The following is a 26,172-nucleotide window of genomic DNA, read 5'->3' as shown; positions in this document are numbered from 1 at the left end:
ACGAGCACAATAGCATGTTCTTTGACCAATCGCCTCAGTCATCTGTGACGTAAAATCACTTCCTGTGCGCAGCGTGACAGGTTGCCTATCAGCCTTGTGTGAACCTAATATGACGACACTCATTTGTGAGTAAAAAGGTACAGCTTTAGATGGACTGTGAGATACAAAAGAGTGGACAAAACAAAGGAAGGAAGCTGGTAAATCAACACCATATTTCCCCACAGAGACATCCAAAGAAATGGACAGAAATGTAAAACTAAAAAATAAATGCCCTAATTTTTTATATGCTATAAGGAATGGTGATGGGCTGAGTGCAGCTGCAGGCTGCTTCAGGTGAAGGTGCCTTTTTAGTTTCAGACTCTATTAATGGAAATACAACACAATCCCAGTAGGTTTGGGCTCGGTCGTAGGACTACTGGGTCACAAGTTCATCTGCCTCTGCTGCTGCTGCTGCCGCCGGGAGAGCAGGAATGACCAGTTACTGCTGAGGATTGCGTGAGAACATTCACACTGATGTCACCGTTAAGGCCTGCAGCCATCTATCACCAAAATGGCCACAGCACAGTAGTTTCCTTCCTCTTTTTTTTTTCTGCCAGGTGTCTCTACTTTCTTTTTATTATGTTAAAGTGTTTGGCTTACAACTATCTCATTTTACTGGTTGTCAAGTCTGTACTTTAACCTGATTTTCAAGTGTTTCGTGTGGTAAAGTTTATTAAATTTACATCAGGGACTTTGGAGAAAGTACATTAAACTCAGCGACGGAAAAGATACTTTGTACTACCTCAAGCTACTATCTCATTTCCATCTGTAGTCCCACGGGCGGATGAAATATAAAACACACACCCACACACTTGCAGGTTTGCACAGCTGCTCGGACACAAAACGCTATCCCTCCCAAAGTCAGTGTTTAAGGCAGAAAAACGGTCCTAAATCTGAGCAGGTTTTCAGATTAAGACGGAGCTGACTTAAAAAGACCATGATTGTGCTTAAGTAGATCGTCAACACAAACCACTACTATCAAACTTCCTTGTTCTACCGTTTCTCCCAGGCCTGGACGCCTACTTTGTAAATAATAATGAAAAAGGCCGGTCGAGTTGTTGTGATTGGCTTGACGGGTTAAAAGTGGGGCTGCGGGGGGGGGAGAGAAATACTGTAATCAGGATTTGTGTAAAGGAAAGTAAGCAATCACACAGCGCCATGTAAATTTCACACCCGATGATCAAGGGAAATGGAAAATCTGAATGGTTTGTGGAAGCAGGGGCAGTTCAGGGAGAAAGAGGCAGGTGGTGCATGTTTCCTGCGTAGCTGCTGGGGAAGAACGTGGCGTTGCTCAGGACTCTCTCTCGCTCTCTCCCTCCATAGGTAGGATGTGTGGTGGTGATAGATGATAGAGAAAAGATGGAGCTTCTCCCCAGGGCTCAGCAGGAGACTTCATTACTGCTCATGGTGCAGCGGCTCTCTATTTCTCACAGCGAGGGTGTGGGGGGGGAATAAAGCCCACCATAAAACATACTGTAGACAGTGCAGGAGCAGCTCTGATAAAGACTGTCCACATATCACATGCTTTTACTCTCGCTTGAACAAAAAAACAGTGTGATCTCTTGTTCGCTCTTTCACTGACACACACTTATTTCCTCCCTCCCTCTTTGTTGCTTATGTCCCACATCCTTCTATTTACCGAGTTATTACGTATATACTGCACCTTTTCTGCGGGATTGGTGTCCCACTTACCATCGCCTGTCCTGTCACGGTGTACTTAAATACATTCTCAAGAAAAGGTAACATACCCACTTTTCTTACATCCAACTAATGTATAGTGTGTGTGTGTGTGTGTGTGTGTGTGTGTGTTCAGGGGCATATGTATACGTGAGCATACTGCCAGTGGGGGATACATGGCAGCAAGTCCCAAATGGTTGTCGGTGGAGAACATTGCCTGAGGAGCAAGTGCACAATGGATGACATTCACATCCACAGCACATGTTTGTGAAAGTAACTCCGTGTGTGTGTGAGTAAAGTTGAGGAGGCAAAATGCAGGGCTCGTGGAAAAGGTAGTTAAATACGTGACGGAGAGAAGAGTGTGAGAAACACTGTAGTGTGAGTTTAAGACAAAACAAACACACCTGCCAGCGTTGGGCTGATTACTCTAATTGGCAGTTTTGTATTCAAGGCTCCTTCATTACAGGGAATATTTCAATGGACCGTGTCGTTGGCACGTTTACGAGCCTGTGTAATAATAGAACATGAGAGCGTCTGAGCGTCCTCTAACGTCTGAAGCACGATCAAGAGCTTCTTTTTTTTTTTTTTTTTTTTGCCACTTCACAGTGGTTTGTGTAAGAACACTTGTGCGTACGGAGGTGATTTATCAGTGTTCCCCTGAGATTAGAAGGGAGACGAATTCAGTCTGCTCCTCGGTTTCATGGTTTCTGTTCCCGTCTGCTCTCCCTCTCTCTTTCCCTCTCTCTCTCTCTCTCTGTGTGTGTATGCCTCTAGCACAACACCAGCAAATCACAAGAAATGAAAAGGGAGTTTTTGTCATCATGGTAACTGCTTAGCAAGGAAAGAAACACGCGTTCAGGAGATGTAGTTGCGCGGAGAGATGAAGTGGTGACAGTGAAAACACACGACAACTGTGACACCCACCATGATTGGCCTTTATGAAAAGCAAAACGTTGAAATTTGAAAATAATTTCGGGTCCTTTTCTTTCCCCCGCAGGTGTCTGTGGTCCACCTGCTAAAAACTGTGCGCCTGCTTCGTCTGCTGCGGCTTCTCCAGAAGATGGATCGTTACTCCCAGCACGGCACGGTGGTCCTCACCCTGCTGATGTCCATGTTCGCCCTGCTGGCTCACTGGATGGCCTGCATCTGGTACATCATCGGCAAGATGGAGATGGAGGCCAATACCTACAACTGGGATATCGGTGAGTACTTGGGAGGGGGGAAATGATGGAGTATGAGTGAAGACCTTCCAACTCTCTTCCTGCTGATGATGCTGCATTCTTCCTTTCAGCAGCACACACTTCACACACACATTTAGGAGGTATGTAAAGTCAGGAGCTGATGATGTGAAGGTTTCGTTTTTGTTTGACTCCTCTGGGTTGAAAGAAGACTGCGATTTTCTTCATTTTGCTGCTCATTGCCTTGATGTGAAAAGATAGACTGGCAGTGTGTCATTGTTAGCATGACATTGAATTTGATGAATCGTGACAAAAACACAATACCACTGCAGACACATATTCAGACGAAATAAAGAAATCCCTACAAGAGTATTAAGTACAGGTCGCTCTCTGTAACTCTGTAAATATATCCAGTTATCCATAAATAACCAGGATTAAATAGGGATTTGGTTGTTGTAAGTAAATAAGGGAAAAAATAAGAACAATTAAACCAAAAAAATCATGATTAAAACCGTCTTTTTCTAGGTCTCAATGGAGAACTTCTTCATTGGTATTTTAAATCAGTAGAAACGAGAGAACTCTCACCACAGCAGCAGGTAGAGGTCATTCATTCTGACTCTGCGTGGTGGATAAATGTGCTTAATTGAACATGTTTTTGTTTTTTTTGTATTGACTGAGCAGAGATGAAGGATTGAATGTTTTCATTTTATCTACATTTCTCTTGCCGAGGGAGCCGAACACTTTGTCAAGCTCTGTGCGCAATCAATATAAAGGAAACGGTGGACTGAGGAGTCTGTTGGAATTAAATGGCTCAAGGATTGTGGTCACCAAAAAAAAGTCACCATTACGTGATCATATAAATCTGGGTATGGGTTTTGTGGAGAAGCAAAGACAAATTGAAGATTTGTTGCTCTTTATTTCCAAATCAGAGAGCTGCTGCTTCTTGCTTCGTGTTGTTTTTGTTGCGCTTACATACCTACTGTACATTGAAACAGGATTTAGAAACCATCTCGCACACAATAAATCACTTGGCACAAGTATCGACGCGCCGTTCGGGCGTTAGAGCACCGCGGTCACATGACAATCCTCTCTGAAAAGACACCACATGCAGCGGAGTTTGAAGGACCAAATACTGATTCAAGAGGTCCTTTGCCAGTAGCTATGTAACAGACTCATCATGCTGTCATATCACAGAGTGGGTGTCAGAGGCACTGCTGCATTTTTGCCTGCTCCTCTCACTGTTTCAGTGTATTTTTTTTTTCCTGCAGCAAAATGATGTTTATTATTTCCTCATCGATTCGTTTATTCCTATGTTGATTGTTAAAATTATACTTCATCATTTGTGTGTGTGTGTGTGTGTGTGCAAATGTGGTCTTCTTGTAATGAATGATGCCGCCCTCAGGCTCCCACCCTCCCTCAGCCTCCAGGTCCCTCATATAATGAGGCCCCTTGGGCTGATCTCTGGTCAGTATCGATGAGCACACGTTGCTTGCCGTTACCTCGGCCCTGTTGTCTTCATAACTGGTTCTGGGTCAGCATTGACTGGGTCACACGGAACGATGCAGATCTCCTCCTTTACCAATTACCGCATTTCAGTGTCATAAAATAACGGGTCAGTGCGCAAGGCAGGATTAATGTGTTGTATCCTAATTATGCGATTCTGATGTTGAAGCCGCGCAGCTATGAGGGACTTCCATCCAATTACCATTCATCAGTGTCCGCGGAGCGATTCTCCTGGGATCTGCTACACATCTCCACACTGTACTGACCACAGATTAGTTCTGGTTCCATCCAAAGGATCAGTCTGTTACATCCATTGTTCTGGCTGTAACATGGAGGGGGAGTCAGGCCTTTTTGTCTGGATTGTTTCAGATAACTCGAGCTTTCTGTGTTTGAAACAGCGGAGCGTCAATTTTAAACATAAACAAATGTCTGTTATCATTGTCAATTAAGCTCACACACACACACACACACACACACACACACAGTGCTGATTAAAACTATCAGCTCCACATGACCCTCTCTATAGCGTTGATTAGACTCTGTGTCGCCCAGCGATATTGTGATTAGTTTTATATCAGACAAACGCATGCAACAGAAACATTGCTCGAGTAAAGCAAGGCTGCTACACGCTGGTTTGAGTATGAGCAGTGTTGTAATGTAACAAAGTATTTGTATTTGTATTTTGTACTTAAGTACAAACATTCACGTATCTGTACTTTACTTTGTTATTTATATTTCTAGCACCTTTTACTATCTTTGATGAGCTAGAAAACTACAGTTTTGCCATTCACTCATTCACACATCTTTCACACCCATTCACACACTGCAACATGGGGTTAAGTGTCTTGCTCAAGGACACATTATAGACTAGCAGAGGCAGAAATTGAACCCACAACCTTCCAGTTGAAAGACAACTCGCTCTACCACTGAGCTACCATGGCTCCATTCTAACTTTTGAGAAAAAATACTTTTGATACTTAAGTACAGTAAATTTCATGTACTTTAAAACGTAATATTATACTTCAACTTCAACCAAAGTCATTTTCTGGTAACATACTTGTACTTTTACTCAAGTATCCCTTTTAGATACACAAGACTGAGTATGTATTGAAAACACATTCTGCCCCTGTGCTGCTGGTGTATACACAACAAACGCTCCCTCAGTCGGGTCTAACAGCATCGCTTAACAGCCGTTTTCCTGGATTTGCCTCTTGCTGACTGTGCTGCTGTGACAGCCCCTTTCATCCTTCACTATCTCCACTCTCATCTCTCAAATCCAGGGTGGCTCCATGAGCTGGGGAAGCGTCTGGACTCTCCGTACTTTACCGTAGGAGCCGACAACGGGACCAGCAGTGGACCCTCTGTCCGGAGTGTTTACGTCGCTTCGCTTTACTTCACCCTCAGCAGTCTGACCAGCGTGGGGTTCGGCAACGTGTCGGCCAACACCGACGCTGAAAAGATCTTCTCTATTTGTGTGATGCTCATAGGAGGTAAACAAAAACACACGCTCATGTGTATGTGATCTCCCCTCAACTCTCTCACCCTGTTTTCTGTCCCTCAAGGATTTGGACTGAATTAGTCATTGTCCATCCATCCATCCATTATCTACCGCTTTATCCTCCACCGGAGGGTCACGGGGGCTGCTGTGCCTATCTCAGCTGACATAGGGTGATAGGTGGGGTACACCCTGGACAGTTAACCATTAACTCACACTCTCACACCTACGGTCAATTTTTCGATTCACCAAATCCCCAAAATTGCATGTTTTTGGACTTTGGGAAGACACACACGGAGAACATGCAAACTCCATGCAGAAAGGCCCTTGTTCCAACCGGGGCTTGAACCCGGGTCTTCTTGCTGCAAAGGCAAGCTCGCTAACCAACCGCCAACCGTGGGGCCAAATTAGTCATTGTATACAATGAAAATCAGTTTAGAAACCATGCCAATATCTTGAAAACCATCCAAATAAAGGCAAAAATCCTTAAAAAATCACAAAAATATGCCAATTTAAACACATTTTCCCATCTATTTGACTCACCCGTGCATATCACTGCTTCATAACTCCTTGTGGTGGCGCTGCAATGAGGACAGAAGCAGCTTAAGGAGAAATGGACAACGGTCTCATTATATGATGTTCTTGCAGTACATCGACGTTTGGAGAATCACTGTATTGTGTTGTTGTCGTAATTGTGAGTTGAACCTGTGCCTCCCACCCGGTTAATAATGCACATCAACGTGTAAAGTGTTCTTTACACTATAGGTGTGTTTTTAGGAATGAAGAGCGGTCTCTCTCTTTTAGAATTTTCCCTGTGGACAGTTCTCTCTCTCGGCTTCAGCAATAAACGTTAAATGTCCTTGACTGCCTTGGGGCAGCAACAGTCCCAGAGACACACACACACACACACACACACACACACAGAGAGAGACCAGTTTGTGCAGCTATTCTTAAAACACTATGTTGACTTCCGTTCATTTGGACAACCTAAACAAAGCCTCATCTCTGACCTTAACTATAACCAGTTAATGCCTCACCCTAACCTAAAATCATAGGCCTGAACTTCCTCAGAAGAGGTTCTGGGACTTCTGGTCCTGACAAGGTCAGTGTTTATGCCAGAGAAGGTCCTAACAAGTACACACACACACAAAAAAACACACACCTCCATATTGTCCCTTGTGGGTCGGTGTGAAATGAAAACTAACACACGACACCTGTTCATATTTATAGCAGTTCAAAGGTCAAACGCAGTGAGTTTGTGGAGGAAATTGGATTATTACCTTATTAAAGCAAATTCAACAGCAAAACACCCTTTACCCTGCTGTATTTGCTACATTTGATTGAAATAAACAAGCGCTGTGATTGAAAGGTGGGACTGTCTGAAAACTGGAGTCGGTAAACAGTCGCTCCAGACATGCCTTCAGAGTCTCTGCGCCTGCATGTCTCGAGTCGTGCAACACTGGCAGGAGAGAACTGAACGAGATCAGGGGAATATATTATCTGTGTGGGCATACAAAGGGCAGGGATATGTCACTCCAATCAGATCAGCTCCTCTCAGTTCAGACATCAGTGTGTTCTCCTCTGGGAGGTGCAAGACATGAATGTAAACATACTATTTGCTTTTTGTTTCCGTTTTAATCGCTCACATAAATTGACAGCTCCCAGTGAGAGGCGTGCGTCATCGCCATCATTTACAGGAGCGTGATTATCTGTGGTGGCTGCGGCCGAGCTTATTTAATCGGACAAAAGTGGTTTCCTTCGTGAAAACAGTTGTAAAAAAAAAACAGTGCTTGAAAAGCAAACATAATGGTTTGGTCCGTTGTTTAATCACAGTAATGTTCCCATCAGCGGTTACAACGTTACTGCAATTACAAAGTCACGTGGTTGCGTTAAAGCAGGGGCCAGTGAACTTCTAGTCTGGTCAATTAACTGTTTAGAGATTATAAATTATAAAAAATAATAATCTTGATAATCAATCATGATGTTATAAATGTCATAAAAATATGAAGGATGACAGTGCACACTATTTCAAAGTAAAACAGACAACAAACATGCAATTAAAATTATGAGTAAACAGTAATTAAAACACTAAAAAAGCTTATATATAATTATAATAATAACTAGGACTGCACGCATTCATGAAAGGGCCCTTTCACCGACCTCACCTAGTAATTTTTTAGTTTTTCCAAAATGGCTGACTTCTGGGTGGGCGGAGCTAATGGAAGTACATTAGAAATTTGTTTGGAATCATGAGAGCAACAACTGTACCAAGTTTAGTACAAATTGGAACAACTATGTGTGACTTATACACAAAAGAAAAAACAAAAAATGTTGCATTTTATGCAAATTTGACCACTTTATCTTGCGTCAAAAATTCCCCAAAAAATTCCTCAAATTTCATCCAGATCGGACTACTTTTGTCTAACCATAGCCTGACTTCTGGGGGGGGCGCTATGAGGCCCTGGGGCTAGGCACGGGTTGGGGCCCTATGCCATTATCGCAATGTTTGCGTACCCGACCTCCATGCCAAATTTCAAGAGTTTTTATGAATGTTAACCCCCTCAGAATTGAGCCCAACGTATGAGAAAAATGACCAACCGAACAGTCGAGACCTTTAGATCTAATTATACGACTTTATCACGTTTCAAGTTGCACACTGCATTTTTTTAAATTTAGTTTCCCTCTTAAATAATGACCCCCTTGTGAATTATTTCTTGCTTTGAATATTAGCGCTGAATCAGCTACGGAAATTCCAGAATTGCTGACCTAAAGCCACTGATTTGAAAGGTAATCTAAGTAGTCTAACAGTAAGTGTTATTTATAACAATATACTCCAACGCTGCCCATTGGTGTATGCTACTACTGTTTTGGTGAAGTCTATTTGGGTGTGAAAGCATGAAAACAAAGCATGCAAATCCCAATCATCAACATTCACAGTGAGATATCATGATCTAAATGGTCTTTTCCTTGTCTGGACAAAACCATTATCAGTCTGAACTCTTCCATTCGACTTCACTGTGCTCTTTCTGTCTGTAACTCACCCCTTCTTCCTCCTCCTCCTCCTCCTCCTCTCCCCCCGCAGCACTGATGCACGCCTTGGTCTTTGGTAACGTGACCGCCATTATCCAGAGGATGTACTCGCGCTGGTCCCAGTACCACACCAGAACCAAAGACCTCAAGGACTTCATACGCGTCCATCATCTGCCGCAGATCCTCAAGCAGCGGATGTTGGAGTACTTCCAGACGACTTGGTCGGTCAACAACGGCATCGACAGTAACGAGGTAGAAAGCGAGGCCAATCGATTTTCACTTTCAAGTGTTTTTCTGCTACTTTTCCCACTGTGTACATTTAAGCTGGAATAAAATCCTCCTGCTCCGTTTTTCACTTAACATATTTTGAAACCCAACAGCTCAGCATATAAAAATCAATACTACATTTAAAAAGGTCACATACTGGATCCCTTATCACACATCAGCCACGGTTAAACTCGTCATAATGTGATCAATACCACATGTTCCCCTACAGGGTAAGAAGAGCATGCTGTTTTCCTCAGCACTGACTGACAAGGACAGGACAAAGGACGAGTATAGAATAAAATTGACAAGCAGCAGACAAAGGCTTCACTTCTCTGTCTCGCATTATCGTGTTGTGGACAACAGAGTTTTTTTTGGGGGGGGGGGGGAGATTCAGCGCGGTTTTAAATCCCCCACAGACCTTTTTTTAGGCTGCTTGTAGTGAATGTCAAATTCTTGTTAAGTGACATGTAGAATAAAACATGATTGGATAAGGAGAGGAGGCCACAGGGCTGTCACCCCCCCCCCCCCCCCCCCCCCCCCCAAAAAAAAAAAAAAATCTTTCAAAGAAAATTATGGAACGTGCCATTCTTTCAAAGACATTTCAATATTGCCTGGTCCCCACCCACACACACACAAACACACCTACACACCACAACATTATTCATTATTACACTTACTATTAGCCATGCAAGGTTGACCAGGTGCAGACACAGATTTTCTTCCTTACTTCTTCATCTAAGGCCCAAGAATACTTCCACACACCACCGTTCAGATTGCTGTGGTCGTCATGGGGATGCTTTAGTTTGCTTGTGTTCTTCAGTTTCAGTTTCAGAAGTTCACCCTGCATGGTTCTGACAAACAACATGACAATCACTGTCTTGCTTTTCTGATGGATTCAAAGTGGATTTAAGGCCAAGCGTCGCCAAGTGCGCCTTCTGCTGGCCCAAGTGCTAATTACCTCTGGGGTTTTAAGGTTCAAGATTGGAACCAACCGATGTGTCATTTAGGGGTGTGGCCTGGGAATTATAGCAGCTCCTTCTGCTTTATTTTCCACCTGAGGGTCACAAGGTTGCAAAAGTTGGAGTAGGACACTCTGGACAGGTCACCAGTCCATCGCAGGTCTACATAGAGAAAGAGGCAACCATCCGCTCTCATGTTAAGGTCAATTTAGTGTTGAATTAACCTCTGCATGTTTTTGAACTGTGGAAGGAAACCAGAGAACCTGGAGATAATCCATGCACACCATGCAGAAAGCATTATCTCATTAAAATGTCACCACCTTAAGTTAGGAGTTCTATGAATTTAAAGTGTATTGGAAACATTTTAGCTTATAAAAGTACTGTTTTACATTTCTACATATTTTAATGTAGAGATTTTACAACCTTAACTTCTTTTTGAGAGATTTAGGCACTAGTTTCAAAATTCAAAAGACAAACTTTACAGAGTATTAGGGCCACATTGAGAAAAAAATGTTTTCACAGACTTCGTAAGTCTTAAATTAACGAGAATAAAGTCGTAAATTTACGAGAATTAGTACAGCAGTACAGTACGACTTTGTTCTTGTAAATGTATGCGGAAAAAAGTAGTGAAATTAAGACTTTATTCTCGAAGTCTGTGAATTATTTTTTTTGTTTTTTTTTTCTTTTATCAATGTGGCCCTTATAGTATAATTTTATACAAATATTTGTTATATGCAAGCTAATAAATATTGTAAGGCATTTTGACAATCTTGGAATTTAACTCCATGTACAGCATGTATATTTGTGTCAGACGGAAATTAGGTCAATATATAAACTAAAGAGCTAAATTTGCCATGACGACAGCGACACAGAGGCAAAGAGCACCTTTCCTTAACAAGCTCAGAGGAACCAGGCACGAGTCTAATAGCAGCTCGTCCCTCCAGGCTGCGAGTCCCTGCGAGACAGCTGTCAGAGCCCAGACCAGCCCTCAGATGAAATGATGATGATGATGATGAATTTCAGACAGATGAATTATAGATGGGCCTGTTGATTAAAGCCAGCCTGGCTCTGATGGCTCATTGATCGACTCTTGTGTGACGCTGAGCCCCAGATCTTTGTCCTGAAGGAGACGGGCAGATAAACGACACGATGGGGTGGTTTTTTTTCTTTTCAGTGACAGGAACATTCCCAACGGTGTTTGGTTGCTTATGTCTTGTGCCTGTATACACATGTATGTTTAGTCTGGACAGCTGGACGACGCCACTTTTTCATGTCCAAGACAGCCTCGCGATCACAACGTTGAGTATACTCTCAGAAATAAGTAGAACCATATAAGGTTCTTCGGCTTGTCCTCATAGGAGAACCATTTTTGGTTCCAAGTAGAACCTTTTATATGTGTTACTTTTAAAACCCTTTATTCAGGAAAGGGGTTTTAAAGGGTTCTCTGGATCAAAATGGTTCTTACTGAAACCATTAGTGTTACCAAGAACCCTTGAAAAACAAATGGTTCCGAATAGAACCTCAGCCCTTGTAGAAGAACACTTTTGGAACCCTTATTTCTGAGAGTGTATCTACACATTTGAACAACACAACGCTCCAGCTGTGCCACAAATAGTCCACAATTTGACCAAATTCAAATGATTTTGCTACTTTTCATTTACATTAATTTAATATTTGATTTTACGTTTTTCCCTTTTCCCTTATCTGATGCAGTGATGTTGACCAGTGTCAGTACCAGTTGTGTATTTTCAGTTGTTATATCAGTGACTCATGGTGTTTTTGAGTATGTGACAACCTATTGTTTATGAGTGTTCTATGTTTGTTTTCAGGTGTCTTATTCACCAGATTCACCTGTCATTTTTGTTCATTGGCTGAAGGGAAAGTAAATAGTATAACATTAAAGAACGTTCAGCTTTTTTTCTGCAGGTGGATTTTCCGACTGTTATTGATTCTGGGCTGTAAAGACAAACCTAACTTGACGTGACATTAGTGTTTCCCCGTAGCGCAGTGGCTTAGAATCAAATTTAAAACGCCACCAAGACTGGAAATTTAATCACCCAGTTGCAGCATGGGATATGTTCACAGTTGTCATGCTTGCCTCACTCTCGTCTGCCTCTTTCTCTTTCTCCCACCGTCTCGTCCTCTGCCTCATCATCGTCCCCACAGCTGCTGAAGGACTTCCCAGACGAGCTGCGATCTGACATCACCATGCACCTTAACAAGGAGATCCTGGAGCTGTCCATGTTTGCCTCCGCCAGTCGCGGCTGCCTGCGCTCCCTGTCTCTGCACACGAAAACCTCCTTCTGCACTCCTGGAGAATACCTCCTCCGACAGGGCGACGCACTCCAGGCCATCTTCTTTGTCTGCTCGGGTTCCATGGAGGTGCTGAAAGGTGGCATGGTGCTGGCCATCCTGGGTACGATAAAAAAAAAAAAGGGGACGGAGGGGAGAATGAGTTTTAATTATTTTTTCATGATTATATCTACAAGAGAAAATCCCCCCCCAACACCATGGCTTGATATCAAAGGCCTGTAAATGAGCTCATTGTTTATCCTCAAGGCTACAGCCTCTTGTTATTAAACTGCCATAACATATGGTCAACCAGCAAGAAACTAACAGACTTATCTACAGCTGTGCAGATATCATTAACCATTTTCATCATTTTTACTGGTCCAGTGGAGTTGATGTGATGTATATTATAGTATATAATGAACCATGAATTCATTCAGCAGTACAGGATCATCCAGTGCCCATATATGGTGTTAAACCGCTTTATTTCCCAGCTCGCTGTGGTCAGGTCTTGTTCCAGAAGCGTTGTAATTCACTCCTGCCCACTTTAATTTGTGTTGTCCAGTTCAGTCCTGGTCCATTTCATCAGTTCAATTCACCAGAGTCAGGTCATTTCAGCTCCATCTCGTCAAGGGGCGTTTAAACGATGCACGTGCAACGTATAGTCTGAACATCAGTGTGTACGTAAGTCCAGATTTGTAAGTTTTTTGTTTGCAGCGTTAAATCAAAGTCGATTCATTGATTTAGGAGGGAATTTAGGTTGCAATGATAAAATTAATCATTTTTGTAGTCACTTTTCCTGTTGTAGTAATGTGAAGGTCTACAGGAAAAGGAAAAATAGATGAAATTACAAAAGATGCTTAAAAGAAATACAGTATAAGCCATTTGGCAAATATTAAGATGAAGTTCAAAGACAATTTTCAACTTAACAAATGTATGTGTGTGTGCGTGGTTTGTCTCAGCAGCTGCATTCAAATGCAGAGGACAGTGTGTGTGTTTTTGGACATGTGTGTATGAAGTCGCTGGAGTTGTTTACTGATGCACAAAATTGTGTGTGTGTGTGGGTGGGTGCATATGTGTGTGTAGGCTTGACAGGCACAGAGCATTGTCTCTGTACTTGTTTGCTGACTGTGCAGAAGGTCAGGCTGACACTGAGTGTCTGAGTGAAGAAGGAAAAATGCTTCTCTCTCTCTCTGTCTTTCTCAGTGTGTGTGTGTGTGTGTGTGTGTGTGTGTGTGTGTGTGTGTGTGTGTGTGTGTGTGTGTGTCTCTTTCTCTCTGTCGCCTTCTTTTCTTGTCACAACACAAGTCTGCAGTGACAGCCCAGTGCCACATAATGGGGAGGGATAAAAAGTAGAAAGTGTTCACACACCAGTTGTTGCTCCCCACCCCCCTCAAAAAAACCTCTTTGTCACTGACCAAATAACCTCCTTCAGATAGTATGAAGAATTGTCCATTTCAATCCTGCCCAGTGTTTATTTAATTTGGACGCACAAGGCAAAGGAGAATGGCCCCGGTGAGAGGTTGAGGTGAAACACAAAAAGAAAAGCTTCGAGTCTTGGATTTGAGAAAGAAATTAGAGGGAGAAAAATCTGAGGTAGGAAAAGGAAGTACGGTTAAGTGTGGATGAGAGAAAACAGGGGGAAATGAGATTGAACAAAGGAACAGGAAAACAAAACACATCTGAGCTGAGTTGAAGTGGAGAAGGAGATGGAAAGACTGGATGGAGAGGGGAGGAGGAGGACAATGAAGGACAGAAAAACTGAATGAAAAAGGCACAGAGAAGATTGAAAAAAGGAGCGAAGGAACAATTAGTGTGAAGGAAAACGGGGAAAGTAGAAGAAGGAAAGGTAGAGAAAACAAACGAGGGAAGGGAGATGCTGAAGAATGGAAGAGAGTAAGAAAGGATTAGCTAAAGGATAAGGAAAAAGGTGATGGAACACAGACGAAAAGAAGGTAAATATGGGGAGACAAGGAAGGGAAAAAAAGGAAAGAAGCAGGGAATAGGTGCACGAGCTGAAAGATCAATAAAAGATGCAGGGAATCAGAAAGGAACAGAATGGGGGGGGGGGGTGAGTGGACTGAGAGAAATAAGAACAGTCACGACTGCTGCTCCATCAGCTGTGCGTTAATTGCGCCGCGTTCACCGTTCAACAGTGACCATCATGAATATTTCATCACAGCTTAAGGATCATTAAGACTAACGGGATCTTAGCCTCGTCCTCGTCTTTATCAAGAGAGCAGGAAACAGCTGTCAGCGCGGCTATAAAAATGTACTAAAAGCACATTAATAATGACTCATAAATAATCATCATAGACCATAAACCGTACTACTCGGATTATTTGTAGCCTTTTAAACACTTCCCTCAGTCTTTGCTCACATAGTCATTAGTTTTCTGTTCAACACATTGTTTATTTTGTGGTCTAAGCATATATTCATAGACTCTTCGTTTTTTTTATTTTGCTGCTGACAAATAAGTGGCTTAAAAATATTGCGTTTCTCTTCTTTGTTCTCATATAAGGTGAAAGAGACATTAAAGAAGTCTTACGTGGGGATGAGCCTGAATTGTTAGGAATTTAACTGACACTTTCCCTTCAAAATCACCTTCAGCGACAGTGGTTAGAGGATGACTGTTGAGCATATCAATATTTCATAAATCAGCAATCCATAATGTATTAACAAGATTAATTATGTTCAACTATTTATGAGAACTTTGGGTTAGAGAGGGTGTAAAAAAAAATACTTCATAACATTTATTTATAACAGTTGTGGAACGTGGAAAATGGATAAATCTGCCTTGAATCTTTAAGGTGCATTATGTAATAAATCTAAAGCAACTGGCCATAAAATCCTCCTAATATGTCACAGAGACTCAGGAATAATGTTCATATAACAAACTGAACTCACCAACAACAACAGTAGAGCCAAAATATTTGCATTAAAAAAAATATTTTGCAGACTGCAAATCATGTTTATGTTTTGAAATCACGTTTTGTCATGTGGCGCCACCTACCAACATCGACCAATCATTGCAGTCGGTAGAGTCTCAGCTGCCGAGCAACCACGGGTTGCCAGATACGTCCTCTGTGTTTTGAATTTGAGTGTAGTAACCGTTTTTGGCCACATTCTTACATATGGCACCTTTAAAGTCTTGGTCTTCTATGTCTTTGCATCACACTGCACTAAAACCTCTCCATATGCCAAACGGAGAACCTCCTTCTGTAAATGGACAATCTAACGTTGAATGAAGGAGTGTCTCACCTCCCCGTGTCCATCTCTCTCTCTCTCTCTCTCTGGGCAGGTAAAGGAGACCTGATCGGGGCGAACGTCTCCTTAGATGACCGGGTGATCAAAACCAATGCGGACGTGAAAGCTCTGACCTACTGTGACCTGCAGTGCATCAGTCTGAAGGGCTTGTACGAGGTGCTGGACCTTTACCCCGAATACTCCCACCAGTTTGTCCAGGACATCCAGCAGGACCTCACGTACAACCTGAGGGAGGGACAAGAGACGCACGTAAGTCCACGTTAAAGTAAGTTTATACAAGACTCCGCTCGTGTGCAGAGGGAGAAGCCAGGAGCTCAGAGTGTGTCTGAGATGACTGTGGTGTATTTTCAACACAGCACACAGTGTATTAAGGTGAATTATTATGTCAGCATTGCATTACCACAAGCTACACACAATCATGTGTTATTGTCTTCTGCCCACTCTAGAAAATAATAATAATAAAAAACTGCAGAGTCTTGTGAAAAAAAGCTCTCTACTGTAAATTAAAACTTGGAAAAGAAAGGCCACGTCTTGACTGCTCTTCAATTGCTGTGTGTTTCTTCTCTGGCTTCCTTCCAGGTGAAAGCCAGACTGTCCACAACTGCACTGGATACACAGGTAATAAAGAACAAGCACACACGCACACACACACACACACACACAAACACACACACTGCCTGAGGGTTTTCTACTTAAATCCGCCACTTTGAGACAAGTGCACCATTTACTCAAACGACTCCTAACCTTTTTAATCAGCCCATAATAAAATAACAAAAAAAAAAAGAGGATGAAACTCAAATGAACATTAAACTACGGATCAATTTTCCCATTCTGTGAAAAGTGTGCAGGATGAGCCCCAGCTCCATCACTGATAATGGACTCAATCACTCTCTAAGTCATAATGATTCTGATAAGAAAGAGGGTTTTATTTCTTTGGTCGACAGGTTGAAGTGGGAGAGAGAGAGAGATCAATTCTGCATAAAACGAGTCCAAAATGAGCCAAATGGAGGGCAATGGAATTCTCCCGCAGCTGTTCTGTCACTGCTGACAATCTGCACGAATAACACAAATATAATAATGTGTACTCGGATGTTTTACAGCTAAATCAATTCACCTGCTGGACCTGCATTGACCGTGACATGTTGGATCACAGGCCACTGATCGATAGGTTATCGTCGGCCTTATTTCTTCTTATAATAACGTCCTCATCGCTCAGTCGATCAGCAGAGTTTTGATGAATGAGGACTCATGACTCGGTGTTTATTTGAGCACATGTCAGAGTTCACTGTCACACTCTTCAGTTTATTACAGCGCAGGTCATATTTGCAGCTTTTGCCCGGGGCTTTTTATTTCACACTTGCATTTTTTAAAAGCCCAGACTCTAGGGCATAGGGGCTAGAGCGTATCGCAGTTGACGCGTTTGAACAAGTGCAATTTGCATTAGCTTAAATGCGTGCCAGTTTGTGTTGTCGGTAAAATTCCAACGGTGTCTGAAAGAGGAGAATTTGCACATCAAAGCCACCGTGTGGTTATTATGGTAATTGCACTCGCGCCGTTTCAGGAAGCTGGCGAATCAGTGTCTTTGTGGCCAGAGAGGAGATCGTTGGAAAAACAAATGTTTCACCATTTTTTGTCCTGTCATTTTAAAGGTGCCGTATGTAAGAATGTGGCCAAAAATGGTTACTACATTCAAATTCAAAATACAGAGGTCTTTTAGGTTTCGTTTTCTGACGTAACTGGCAACCCGTGGTTGCTCGGCAGCTGAGACTCTACTGACTGCAATGATTGGTAGACGGCGGTAGGTGGCGCCACATGCCAAAACGTGATTTCAAAACATAAACATGATTTGCAGTCTGCAAAACATTTTTTTTAATGCAAATATTTTGGCTGCGCTGTTGTTGTTGGTGAGTTCAGTTTGTTATATGAACATTATTCCTGAGTCTCTGTGACATATTAGGAGGATTTTATGGCCAGTTGACTTAGATTTATTACATAATGCACCTTTAAATGTTTTATTCTGGTGTTCGTGTACAACTACAGTGTTTTTTTCTCAATTAACCTTTTTGTTTTTCTTCATTTTAAATAGTTAATACACCATTTTAACATGCAGTAAACTGTAAATAACTGCCAGATATTGAAAGTTATTCTGGAAAAATGGGCAAAAGCAAAAAAAGAAATGTTCAGACTGACATTTTGAGGCTTGGGTGTTAAAGGGTTAAGTCCTCCCTAGACTTACTAGCCATTAGTGTTTATTCCAGGGTCATGGTATTAATGAGCAAATGCAGCTTCAGCATCTCAACAGACAGCAGAAAAAAGAGGAGGATAGAAATATAGGATAAAAATGTTGGCTCTGGCACAAAATGCTGAATTTTTTCCCAAGTAATTTACCGCTGTCATCGTCAAGGCCGGTGCTCTAGATGATTCAGCTCAACATGAATAGGTTTTTATCTCATCTTCGCTCTCAGCTTTTTTCAAACTTATGTAATCTGGGTTTCCACACAAAAAAAGTCCTGAAAAGATGGGTGAATTGTCTTCTGTTGCTACTGCTGTTGTTTCCAGTCAGGAGTGAGGAGGAACGGGCAAGTGTTGCAGGGTTATCCATCCATCATCGAGGCTCGGGACGATTATGAGGAGGATGAGGAAGAGGAGGAAGACAAAGCCACGTTCACGTCGCTGTCGTCGGAGCAGAACAGAGCTGCGAACCTCAGGGACGCCGCTGGGAAGTCTCTGCTGAGCTGCCAGAGGACCGCGGGACTGGACTGCAGGACTTCTCGCAGGAACATCCAGGAAATTACTCCCGTCAAATTAGACCCTTCCAACCTCAGCCCCAGGTGAGTTCGATCAACATTGATTCGTCCGGTCTGCCTGTGCAGGCTTGTATCTCTGTGACTGAGTGTGTGTGTGTACCATGTCTATTTTTGTCAGTGTTTAGGACATTACCTGTGACACAGACTTGGGCTGAGTGAGGAACAATATTTGTTTGACCTTTCATTGTTTGCAAAGACAAGTTTGACTCTCTCCATCTTGTATCCTGTGCCATATTGTGCAGGGTTTGATGTGATGTGGCCTCCTCCCATAGATCCCACACTCGATCAGAAGGGGGAAATTGGACCTTGGACCATAAACAAAGTCACAGAGTGAATCATCATTGTGTGAACTCGTAAAGGGGACATATTATGCAAAATCAACTTTTTAATCATTTGAATACTTATATTTGGGACTGTGGAGGCCCTATGAGTGTGAAAAAAGATGACTTAGTCATGTTTTTGTGGTCCACCTCAGTCTAAGTACAGGAGATAAAACACGCGACGTTGACTTCCGCACTCATTGCTACGTCACAATGACACATTCCTGGAATTGTTGTATCGTGGAGCTTCGCTTTGTCCCTAAAAAATGTGGATCCGGAAGAGCAGAAGTCCATGAAGTGTTCTATTCTTGTCCGCACAGTGCAGCACAGAGTTCTACACAAACTTCCAGCCTCAGAGGATTTAAGTGTCCAGTGGATACATGTCATACATGACGGCAATGTGCCAAATGATGGCTTTTCCAAATGCTAACTGCTGTTAGCTGCCGGAGCCTCAGTGACGCTAATGTAGTTTCCTGTGTCTCATTTGCATTTAAAGAGACAGGCACTCAAAACCAAGCGTTCTGAACAGAGCTGTTTTGGCAGAGTGATTGAACTGCTGTGGTGCTTCATCTTTAAGGTATTTTGATCAAAGCATGTCACAGACATGTTCATTAGGACACCAGGGAGCTAGGTTAACTTGGAGAAATAGGGTATAATACAGTACGTCTCCTTTAATTGAAAAGAAAATAACACGTTAATGTGTTCTCTCCTTGCAGGATCGTGGACGGCAATGAAGATAGTGAGCGGACAGAGAGTTCACTCGCCTTCTCCTTCCCCTGCACCCCCCGCGGTTATCCTGTCAGTGAACCGACCAGTGCCTCGGCATCTGCCACAGGTCCTCCCACCCCCGCATCACACATCACACTTTGCCTCTCAAATTATGACCCAATAAGTCCAAAACTACCAAAAAGCCCTGAGTCATGAGACGTGTTCACATCCAGAGCCCTGCAGACCTGTTGTATAATGAGGGTGATTAATGTGAATTTGCACTCTCTGTCAATGCCGAGCGTATTCATCAGCTCCTTGGATGCGGTAACAGCTGGGTGCAAATTTGTTCTTGTTCAACATTTTTCGAGGCGATTTGTAAACTAACCTAATTTGTGTCACAGATATGCTGCAGATCAGCACGGCAGAATTAGCAGCGAAAGCAGAGGAGACCAGGGGACAACTGCAGCATCTTGACCAGCAGGTAGGGATTAATAATATGGTTTCCTTATGGTGACAGACAGACACGGCTTTGTCAGCATGTCTGGTTTAAAAGGAGGAGGAGAAATTTGTATTTTTATACCAGGATTGCTGTGCCTTGTCACTACTGGCATTCTCAAGCACACTGTGTGGATGTGTAACACTCCTCAGGGGTCGTGACCCAGCTTGAAAATGGTCACTTCATACATGATGCGTCCTATGGTTTTGATTGGCACGTTGTTCAATTGACATTATACTTGTGGAAGGAGTGTTTTTGCATCCTCCCACTGAGCCACAGTTTGCAGAGATGCTCAGACAAAGAACAACAACGCGTGACAGACAGCGGTGCAGCACCGTAAGCGTTGCACACACTCGACTCCGGTGTCCTATCTCTGTCTCTGTGGGTTACAGGAGACTCTCTCTGCATGATCTTGAAGGTTGATTCCATCGCCATAGGAGATGTGCTCTTCACAAACACTTAACACACACATGATAAATGACGTCCTTCTCTAGTTTGTGGCCCATGCAGGGTTGAAGCAAAAATAGGTTTGTTGGCAGAAAAAGGATTTATCGTTGCAGACAACTCATAAATTCATTTAAACCTGTGCTCAGTCATCAGTACTGTACTTTATACTGTTTATAGAACCATGGAGAACCAAAAGAAACATTTCATATTTTTGTTGGATCACCTGAATGAAGATAATGTTATTTAACCATTCAGTAAATCTTTGTGTGTCCGATACCGACATCACAAACACGAGTATCTCGCCATACCGATATTAGTCCGAAACAGTCATTTTAAAAAACACGATTCTCCAACTCCAAAGTAACACAAAGCCCAAAAATGACTCAGCTAAAATGCTTTTTAACAGAGTCATATTTTTATTCAAATAATTTTGGATTGTATATTTACATTTTTATCTGTCCGATATCCGATTCAGTGAAAATCAAAGCTCCGGTTGCAGGGTCAAACGTGAGATACTGTACGACCATTTGAACCAAAAGTGCTGATTCTCCTCAGATACGCAGAGAAGTGGCTGGTTTTTTTAATGAAGTACAAATTGTGTGAACAACAGCTCTGCCTCGACCTGCGACTTCTGCCTCTCGCCCTTTGACTTTAAGGTCGTGTCTAGGCAGCAGAAAGCATTTATTCTAGTGGGATATGGACGCATGAATTGCAACAAAAGCGGCCGAAGAGAGGATTAACGCAGTGATCTTTGCACCGTGTCACGGACATTGTACTGTGCAGCTATAGAGAGGGAGCTGCCGTGAACAATGGGTGCATTTCCTATACATACTCAGTAGCTGCTAATTAAACTTACAAGAAACACTACGTGATACAAACTACAACTCATGTTAGAATGGGGCCTGCGTACAAACACAACACTGTTCACCAACTTCAGTAAATTAACTGTAAATAGTCAATCTAAAATATGGAGCTTGATTTGTCCCTTTGATTAACCATTAAAGGTCCAGTTTGTAAAATTAAACAACTGATTTAGATGTTGAATTAAGCATTTATCTGTTTTTATTCATGAAAATTAATTCTCATTAGTCATCCACCACTTTGTACTGTCATGTTTGTACAGTAGCTCAGACTGGACATATTTCTATGACTATTCTAAGACCATGCTATACTAAAACCTACAAAAAGATTTTTATTTTTTTTTAAAGCAAAGTGATTTCTTTTAACCAAATTTGTTCTTACAATTGTGCATACTCATTCTACAACTGCAATTCACCTTATTAGACCTATTCTATAAGGTAAATAACTTATACCATAGGGAACCATATAAGGTTCTTCGGCTTGTTCTCATAGGAGAACCCTTTTTGGCTTCAGGTAGAAACTTTTTATAAAGGTTCCACCAAGAACCCTTTTAAAACCCTTTATTCAGGAAAGGGTTTTTCAGAAGCAAATGGTTCCAGGTAGAACCTCAGCCCTTGTAGAAAAACTCTTTTGGAACCCTTATTTCTAAGAGTGTAGCATCTTTTTCTGATGTTATTCGAGATTTTTGGACACTCTGACTAGTGCACATATCGTTCCAAAAGGTCTCTGCAGACCAGTTAATTTGGATGTGAATTGTAACGCACGGTGGAAGCACAAACCACACAGATTATGGGTGATTCTTTTCCATCTGTAAATAAGTTGTGACCATGAGGAAAAACTCAGCCGAGCCTTCAGGCCAATTGCAAAATATGCTCTGTCCAAGAGCAACTGATGCGATGATCCACGCTCTTAACACTCTTTAGGCCTGAGAGTCTTCCAGCTTTTAGAGTGAAGACGCAATATCACTGTTGTTGCTTGAGGCAGAGTTTGACTCTGTCACCACCTCTTGCATTCAAATCAATGTCCTCTGTATCCCCAGGTGGGGGTTATACAGTTGTGAGGTCACCTCAGTGCAGTCTGTCATAGAAAACTAAACAATCTAATATAATACAATAATATGCATTGAACGTCTCTCAATGAGTTATAAATTTTTGCAAAGATTGCACCCTTCCATTATAATCCCTGACAGCGGTTTGATCTCAGTGGTGTCAGTGACCTGCAGTCATTTCACTGCAACGATAATACGAGAGACGTGTCAGATAATGTTCTTTTCATGTACCACTCAGAATAATAAGGCACATTTAAACCCGAGACCGCACTTTTGTTTGCTCCATTATCTATAATCTTGTAGATGAGGCTGCACTTTTAAACATAAATGAATGAAAATAAAGGCAAAAGGTGGGGGGGGGGGGTCTATCTACATTTATTCAAAGTTGTTTGGTTTGTTCCAAATGGAAATAAATGAAGGTTTCTCTGATAAAAGATAATTTAAAGTTTGGGGCATTAAATCTGATTAGTCTCCAACTATCTTAGCTTTAGTTCAGTTACAGTAAATGCCATTAGTACTGTGTCTGTTATTGGTCAGTGATGACTGATGTCATCACTGAATCATAAAGACACAACCAAATTGAGTTTTAATGGCGGCCACTGGCACTCAGAGAGTCACAGGTTGACCATAGGGCCGGCACAACCCTATGGTTCATGTTCATAAAACTCTTTCCTGTAGTGTTTTGTGCAGTCTCTTCCTTGTACGTGAATGTTTTGGTTATGTAATTAAGACAAACTTTTAAAGAAAGGAACTCATTCACTATTAACCAAGAGCAAAACGCCACAGGATATAAAAAGAATTTTGTATTTTCCAGTCAGTCATTTTTAGGTCAAAATACTTCCGCTGTTTTTCATACAACATCGTGCTGCTATAATTGGTCATTACACAGATGAGGGAGGGTGGGGGGCGGCTGGTGATTAGTGGCTCTCTGCACATGGCATGTCCACAGAGGCCACGACGGTGAATCCCTGCCAACGTGCCATCTGCTTCTGCCAGTCAAATCGCTCATGACCATTCATCACACATCACTGCTGCTGGACGTGCATCTCAGCCCTCAGCAGGACACATGGCTCCAGGTGGGAGCTGCTTCGACCACTGTGTGAATGCGTCGAGAGGTGACCGAGCTTCACGTACAACACTGTGATCTGTCCAAATCTGCCTGGGGAGGGAGGGGGCCTGTATGTGTGCAACACAATATGTACCAATGTGAAACTAAATGGACATTTACTTGTGTTTTATGTGACACCTTGGCAAAACATATTTAACAATCAATCAATATGACTTCTTTGTGGCTGCTCAATGCCCGAGTCGAAACTCTGGCTCTGACAAAAATAGAAAAGACAAGAGTGACAGTATACAGTCCAATCTGACACGCTGTCAACATGATTCCACCGCCATCAGACAACACAGCAGCGACGGATGACCACAACCCAGCAGCTAACATAGGGAATTATGCTTTATTCTCATATTAACTTACACTCTTAGAAATAAGGGTTCCAAAAGGGTCCTTCTACAAGGGCTGAGACCTGGAACCATTTGCTTCTGAAAAACCCTTTCCTGAATAAAGCATTTTTAAAGGGTTCCAGTTGGAACCTTTATAAAAAGTTTCTACCTGGAGTTGAATTGCCAAAAAATGGTTCTCCTATGAGGACAAGCTGAAGAACCTTATATGGTTCTACTTAGCACTTTTATTTCTAAGAGTGTAGATTATCAACAGAGCTCAACTCTTTTCTAAAACCGCATCTCCAGTTTTTTATTTTTAAAATGTTCAAACTTCAAACTAATCCAATTAATTAGACTTGACACCAACACAGTTCTTTATGCTGACCGTGGTGCAGCTTTCCAGACTGAGGTCCAGGATATACGGTCCAATTCCACGATGCAGCCGTTCATATTGGTGAATTGTGGCCACACTGGATGCATGAGCAGAGAGCATCTGCATTGAAAAATGCTTGCTATTCATTTCAGGACAGTAACACTGCCCGTGTGATACATGCTTTTCAGCCGAGATTAGATCTCTAATCTGCAAAATTGGACCAAGATAACGATCGTTTCCCACAGTTTCAGTGTCCTCTTTTTGTATTTCAAAGTAAAAGCACTCCTATAGAAGAGTGCAATCTAGTCACAACTGCTTTTAAATGTACTAATACTTGTTTGTGTTTTTGTTCTGCAGGTGAGCACTCTGGGCAGGGAAGTGGCTGACCTTGGACGAGTAATGAAGAGAATGGCTGAACTCATGGAGACCCTCATGTCATCAGTGCCCCCGCCCTCTGCAGGCTGCCCCGCGCACTTCTTGCAGACCCACGGCGGCGCCTGCCTGCCCCACCTGAACCCTGCTCAGCCTTACCCTCCTCAGACTGCCTCCATCTGGACAGACACGCCCATGTCGTTACCCACCTCCCCGCTCACAGTCCCACACCAACACGGCGCGATATGCAACATGGACTCTCTCACGCACAGACCGCAGGAGCTCCAGCTGAGGTACACCACGAACCCCACCAGCTCGACTCCACCTCCAACGCCCAACTCATCAATTGTGCACCTGCAGCATCACACGCCTTCCTCTTCTCTCTGCTCACTGGAGACGTCCCAGCACAAAGGCAGGGCTTGTGGCTCCATCAGGTCAAGGGTACAGAGTCCACCTCCGCAGGACGGGGGAGATGAGGGACCTCATCACAGCTCCGGCTGTTCTCCTCAAACTGAACTAGGGGGAAGCTATCACACGCCGGATAAGGATTTGTAGCAGCCCTCCGTTTTGAACTCTGCACAACTTTTTACCAGGACACTTTTTTGGAATAAGTTCCTGAACTGATCGACTGATCAACGGCCCTCATATCACTGCAGGACATTTGCAGGGATGCAACTCAGATTTCCTTTTGTTTTTTATTTTAAAAGGCACGCAATTAAAAATCCAGTTGCATGACAAAGACGTATAGAAGGTTTAGGTGTGATAGCTTTACCTTTATAGAAACATAGTGTTTTTAGACGACAATACAGAGGTTTGGGTCAAAGAGTTCAGCTCACCTCCAAACTACAACCCACCTCATTCAGAGAGCAACATGCCATATAATGGAGGACAAGAGGGATACAGTGGAGAGAGAGTCCTTTTTCTGTCCTCTCTCTTCTTGCCTCTGGCTGTAGATGGTTCAAGGAGGGCTGTGATGTTGGAGAGGGAGAGGAAACAAAGAGGGGAGGAGTTTAGGGGTAGCTAACAACTGCCCCATCTGTGCCATTTCATGTCCTTTTAACCACTCAATCCATGCCTGATGCACTGGATTGCATGTGACCAGTGCGTGGCTATGGTCGCTGGCCGGTTGTCCCGGGCAGCAAAGGACGGTGTAAGGAGAGAGAGTGTGCTCTTCATCACTGGCCCTCAGGAAAGAGGCGTGGAGGAGGAAGAAGTTGGATATGGAAGTGGTGGTGGTGACAGGTGGGGTGTGCGCTACGCCTCGGGAAGCGCAGCCTCTGCTCTTGTCTGTCACACTGAGCCCATGGAGAGTTTCTCCCCTCTCGGTTTTCTCCGTTCCACTTGTTCTCTCCACAGACCTGCCCACTCCTCTCTTCCTCCTTCTCTCTGCATGCCTTTCCAAGCCTTTTTGAGTAGTGCCTGTAGACTCACATTAACATGCTGCATGTCACCCTGTGGAAATCCAGCTTGCCATTTATGTTATCTATTTAGTGGAAACACACATCAGCCTTTTAATAGCTGATCCTCACATTTACTGATGCATATTTATTGGACACGGGCTTAGTATAAACTAGGAACAAGTAATTTTTAGGA

General features: G+C 42.8%; 1 protein-coding gene across 1 annotated transcript in view; it reads left to right on the top strand.

Moving 5' to 3' along the window:
- kcnh8 (potassium voltage-gated channel, subfamily H (eag-related), member 8) overlaps positions 1-25,134 on the top strand; it is a gene marked incomplete at both ends in the record, with an annotated part of 53,254 nt that extends 28,120 nt beyond the window's left edge. The window contains 10 exons of the mRNA XM_083899910.1: positions 2,714-2,918; positions 5,678-5,887; positions 8,975-9,174; positions 12,315-12,564; positions 15,739-15,953; positions 16,284-16,322; positions 18,264-18,535; positions 19,548-19,666; positions 19,941-20,020; positions 24,565-25,134. Coding sequence (XP_083756036.1) covers positions 2,714-2,918; positions 5,678-5,887; positions 8,975-9,174; positions 12,315-12,564; positions 15,739-15,953; positions 16,284-16,322; positions 18,264-18,535; positions 19,548-19,666; positions 19,941-20,020; positions 24,565-25,134 — 2,160 coding nt within the window. The remainder of the gene's footprint in view (positions 1-2,713; positions 2,919-5,677; positions 5,888-8,974; positions 9,175-12,314; positions 12,565-15,738; positions 15,954-16,283; positions 16,323-18,263; positions 18,536-19,547; positions 19,667-19,940; positions 20,021-24,564) is intronic.
- Between the last annotated feature and the right edge of the window lie 1,038 nt (positions 25,135-26,172).

The sequence above is a fragment of the Microchirus variegatus genome (genome assembly GCF_963457635.1).
Source record: "Microchirus variegatus genome assembly, chromosome: 13".
Taxonomy (NCBI): domain Eukaryota; kingdom Metazoa; phylum Chordata; class Actinopteri; order Pleuronectiformes; family Soleidae; genus Microchirus; species Microchirus variegatus.
Note: the sequence above shows the minus strand (reverse complement) of the source record. Positions and strands in the feature narration are given on the sequence as shown.